At 34.1% G+C, this 4737-nt stretch overlaps 1 protein-coding gene across 1 annotated transcript; it reads left to right on the top strand.

Moving 5' to 3' along the window:
• Positions 1–1339: 1339 nt before the first annotated feature.
• Positions 1340–4627, top strand: gp1bb (glycoprotein Ib platelet subunit beta). The gene is made up of 2 exons (XM_014993611.2): positions 1340–1488; positions 2880–4627. Exon 2 carries the CDS (start codon positions 2890–2892, stop codon positions 3508–3510), a length of 621 nt encoding a protein of 206 aa, XP_014849097.2. The 5' UTR covers positions 1340–1488; positions 2880–2889; the 3' UTR covers positions 3511–4627.
• Positions 4628–4737: the final 110 nt, after the last annotated feature.

Raw genomic sequence — 4737 nt, 5'->3', positions numbered from 1 at the left:
GGCTGTTGTTTTTTCTGACTCATTGTTGTTTTATTTTTAGAGTTTGAGTCCAGTGAGCACATCACTGTGTCCTTCATCATTTCCACACATCAGCTGGGCTGGAAGACAAAGCTTCTGCAGGAACATGATCTGCTGATTCATGTTTATCTCCTGCAGACATTTTTCCTTCCTCTGGTCACAGCATCGTCATCCCGCCTGGCAGAGGATGCATGGATATAATATAGTGTGTCTGCACCAACGTTCCTGTTGCAGTACTTTGTGAGCCAAAAACAATAAATAAAAGATTTTTATGATAAAGGATTTTTTATTTTTGCAGAAGGTAAATATAGATAAACATTTCCATCCAAAGCTACTTAATCACAATATATTGAAATACCTTTTCTTGTATGCTTTCTAATTCAGTAAAGCACCTAAAGTTTAGATGAAACAGCAAAGAAATAAAATGTTTCAATTTAAAATCCCCAAAGCTTTAAAATAACAGTCTGGCATCCTGGATAAATAAAATTTTCAGTAATTTATTCATATAACGTTTGTCAGTAACACTAAGGTGTTTTGCAAACTTAAAAAGATTTCTATATATCTTCACTAACCACTAACAGAGACTGTTCGCATGAGACAAACGGTAAGCAAAGATGTGAAATCACTTAAATCAGCAGCGTAAAATCAGTATAATTAGCAGATTGATTTCTAAAGAGGAGTGCTAAAGTTTATTTAATTCCTTATCTTGAGCGGGAGAAACAAAAACTTTCATAATCACAGATTATTGAGCATGTCAAGGTGAGAATTAAAATTAAAATTAATAAAGTTCTATGATATCAAAGAGTGTCTATCTGGGGGTAGCCTTTGCAGAATCGTGTTTCCACAAGAGCAGAGACTCAACATTGTCACCAGGGGGCGTTGGAGAGCATTTGCACCCAAAGTTTTAGATGAAGACAAAAGTTTTTATAGCTAAAACTAACAAAATAACAAAAAAAAACTACTAGAAATTTTAAATGGAAATAAAATCTAAGGTGCACCATGTGAGTAAACATTCAAATAGTAATAAAAACACATCTGACATGAAGATGAAGCCTAAGAATTGAAGCAGCATTGACTTAACATTTAAAATGTCACTAGTAATTTGCAGTTCTCTCGTAAGAGTTATAAGACTTACCTATGGAATCTCTCTATTATTGATTATGGATTTTACTCAACAGCGCAATTTAAATCTGCAGAATTTTTTAATGGCAGTCATGACATATTTTTCTATGATTAGCTTTCTATTTGTTTTCCATGAACTCGGAGGAACTTCTGACTTACTCTGTTGTAGATTATCAGTGTGTGTGTGTGTGTGTGTGTGTGTGTGTGTGTGTGTGTGTGTGTGTGTGTGGCTCATAACTTGACAGCAGTGTTTATCAGTGTGAGCCAGCTGTCACACGCACCACATTTTTCTTCTAAAAATCAGCCAGAAGAAGGAAATTCGTCTCCAGAGGACGTCTAGAAACGAAGGTAAACGTCAAACTTTTATTTAATTTTACGATTAATAAGTTACTCTTCAGTGGATATTTTTAACGTAACATATTCAGTGCTAATAGTCACATAAACTTGAAAGGAAAAAGTTTTGCTGTGTAGGTGAACATAATCAATTTTTAAAAGCATAAAATCCTTTAAAAAGTTGTTCAAATTACTGTTCAGTCCCCAAGAAAAACAACACAAAATTACTGAAAAATCATAAACTGGTGGGATAAAATCTGTAGATTTGTCAGAATTGAGCAGTTTTTGTATAAAAAAATATGACAATTAATGTTCAAAAGGATTCTGGATAGGCGATGTATTTTAAGCTAATTTTAATTTTAAATAAATAATATTGCTTCACTTTGAATGCAGCCTTCCATGATTACTGACATTAGACATTGTTTAAATTCAAATCAGTTATTCAATTCACAACAAATATTGTCTCAAGTCACTTACAGAAAAAATTCAAATCCAATCTAATTCAAACAAATTGGTGCTAGTTATCAATAATTCTATAAAGTTAGGTTTATTCTACAAATGGATCAGAATATTTGTCTAACATGATGCAGCAACAACAATAGAGAAATTAGATATTATTTCCTTTTTTTTTATCTTCTTTATATTTTCGTTAAGGTCAGACAGTAACTAGTTCAGTTACTTGAGTAACTCTTTGGAAAATATGTCCTTCCAGCAGTATTTTCACTATGCTGTGCTTTTTACTTTTACTTGTGTATTTTCATTATGAAGTATTTATACTTTTACTTGAGTAAAATTTATGTGAACAGCTTCAGTGAATGAATCACAAACTTGTTTTAACCAAAAATTCACCAAACACAAACTTGCAGTTTTTGTTAAAGTCTCATAAATTTTATGTTCATTATTTTCAGTTTAGTCCTTAAAATACCTAAAATTTTGATATAACTTTACATTTTGGTGCATCTGATTATGTAATTTTTAAATATTAAATCATCGATAATTTGATCAGTTACTGATCAAATTATCGATTTGATAATTTGTATTTGGCTCTCACTTAAGTAATTTATTGAATGGCTACTTTTACTTTTACTTGAGTAAAAATATGCTCAAGTAGTGCTACTTACTTGAGTACAATTTTGGGGTACTCTGTCCACTTCTGGTTATTGTCTTGCCATACTCGGCTCAATTCTCTTTCTTATTGCTCAAACGGTCTTGCCGTATTAGATTTTTGATTTAGTCTTGAATTTAATTTTTTGTGCATTTCTACTTAATTGTTCGACTTTCTTTGATTTAATGCTACAGCTTTATTTCTCTCATGTTAGTCTCTCGCCACAAATTGTACTCAAGTAAGAGTAGAACTACTTCAAGTGATTCTTTGACCTCAGTGACCTTTTGTTTCTTCCCTGCAGTTTGGTAACCATGACGACGCACCTGTTCCTGTGTCTTCTCTTACTCGGAGGTCACAGGTCATTGGCGTGCCCCGACCCTTGCTCCTGTCAGGGTGGTCGGGTGGACTGCAGCGGCAGGTCTCTCACTTCCGGGTCCATGCCCTCCAGTTTCCCGATCGGAACCACCGAACTGCGTCTCCATGAGAACCTGCTGAGCACCCTCCCCAACGGGCTGTTGGACGACCTGACGTCCCTGCGCTCCGTCTCCCTCCACGGCAACCCCTGGATATGTGACTGCGGCATCCTCTACCTGCGAGCCTGGCTGAGACGTCAGACCACCGACGTCGCGTCATACCTGGGGGTGAACTGCAGTTCTCCTCCCAGCCTGAGGGGGCGCTCTGTGGTGTATCTGACCGAAGAGGAGGTGCTGGAGTCCTGCCACTACTGGTACTGCAACCTGGCCCTGGCCTCTCTGGGCTCCCTGGTGGTGTTTGTGGCGGTACAGGCGGCTCTGCTGGTGGCTCTCGTCGTTTTCCTGAAGAGGTTCGAAAAGGTGACAAAGGAGGCCAAGCGGACCACGGAGGAGAGCTTCACGGCCGGGGATGGACTCAGAGAAAACGATTATGAGCGTTTAAAGGACAGCAGCATCTGAGATGAAGCCCTTAACCCTCTTTTGATCATATAACTGGACTGCTTTGTATTTGTATCTAATAGCTGTAAAACTGTCAAAAAATCTGCACTGAGTCTGTATTTTTGCTCCTTTTTCTAGAAACAATCTCAGTTTTCTACGACGGCTTTATTAGGGTCAAGATAGAAAAAAGGGAACTTCAAAATTTCAAAAGTTCAAAATGTTTGACTTCTTGAGATTTCTGAGTTCTTTATAGGAAATTTTTCACTTTCTAAATTAGAATTTGTTTTTTAGAATATTTGTTTGAATTTTTTAGTCTAATCTAGCAAATTTTAGACTTTTTTTTTTTTTTACACATTTTTTTAAATACAAAATACCTGAGATTCTCAAATTTTCTGGGTTTTATAGCAAGCCCAGAAAATTTGCTGGGTTTAAAAATAACCTGGGTTTGCTTTGTTTGAAAACAAACTCAAACTCAGAAATTTTCAAGCTTCTTTCTAAAAGAGATTCTGAGATTAATCTTAAGTTTTGTGATTTTTTTTTCTACCAAATTTTTAACTTTTCAAACTCAAAAATTTTCTTTCTTTTTCTTTTTTTCTTTTTTTTATTTTTTTTTAGAAAATTCCCAAGCTTAATCTTAACATTTCTGAGATTTTTCTAACCAATTTTCAACTTTTGAACATAGAAATTTCCTTGTTTTTTTTTGTTTTGGTTTTTTAAACATAAATTCACTCCTTCTTTTCTACAATTACCCCAATATGCTGTCACAGCTGTCCGGTAGTTAACATTTCAGTCTATAAATGATTTTCTCTCTCTGAATTACTTGTAGAAGTCTATAAATGTGCTAATAAAATCATGAACCTTCAATAGTTTAAGATATTTTTGGTTGTCACAAATATAAGTAAGAGTCACTCATATGTCTAGTTATTTTTTACTTTTAAGAACATCTTTTTAATTTTTGAATTTAGTAATTTAATATTATTTCTATTCTGCAAACTTGTAACTCTTCCTAATTAAAGTCTTTGAATGTTGTTAGATTGCAAGACAAAAGAGAGAAATTTATATCCACTTGCACTCTTAACCACATGTATTTTATAAAAATGAAAATTTTAGAATTTATAATAAACTAAACTTTAAAGTATTTGTTTTTGTTACACTGTTTTATAAAATATTTCTGATGATTCACTGAACCATTTCCATTTAAATGTGCTTTTTATTTTTATTCTTTCTTTTGTTTTAACTTTTCTTTTT

Source organism: Poecilia mexicana, unplaced genomic scaffold, assembly GCF_051168715.1.
Source record: "Poecilia mexicana isolate PSO_F unplaced genomic scaffold, ASM5116871v1 scaffold_9, whole genome shotgun sequence".
NCBI lineage: Eukaryota > Metazoa > Chordata > Actinopteri > Cyprinodontiformes > Poeciliidae > Poecilia > Poecilia mexicana.
Note: the sequence above shows the minus strand (reverse complement) of the source record. Positions and strands in the feature narration are given on the sequence as shown.

Bases quoted from the DNA above. Each gene is read 5' to 3' on its own strand.
- gp1bb (XM_014993611.2), top strand. From the start codon at position 2,890: ATGACGACGCACCTGTTCCTGTGTCTTCTCTTACTCGGAGGTCACAGG.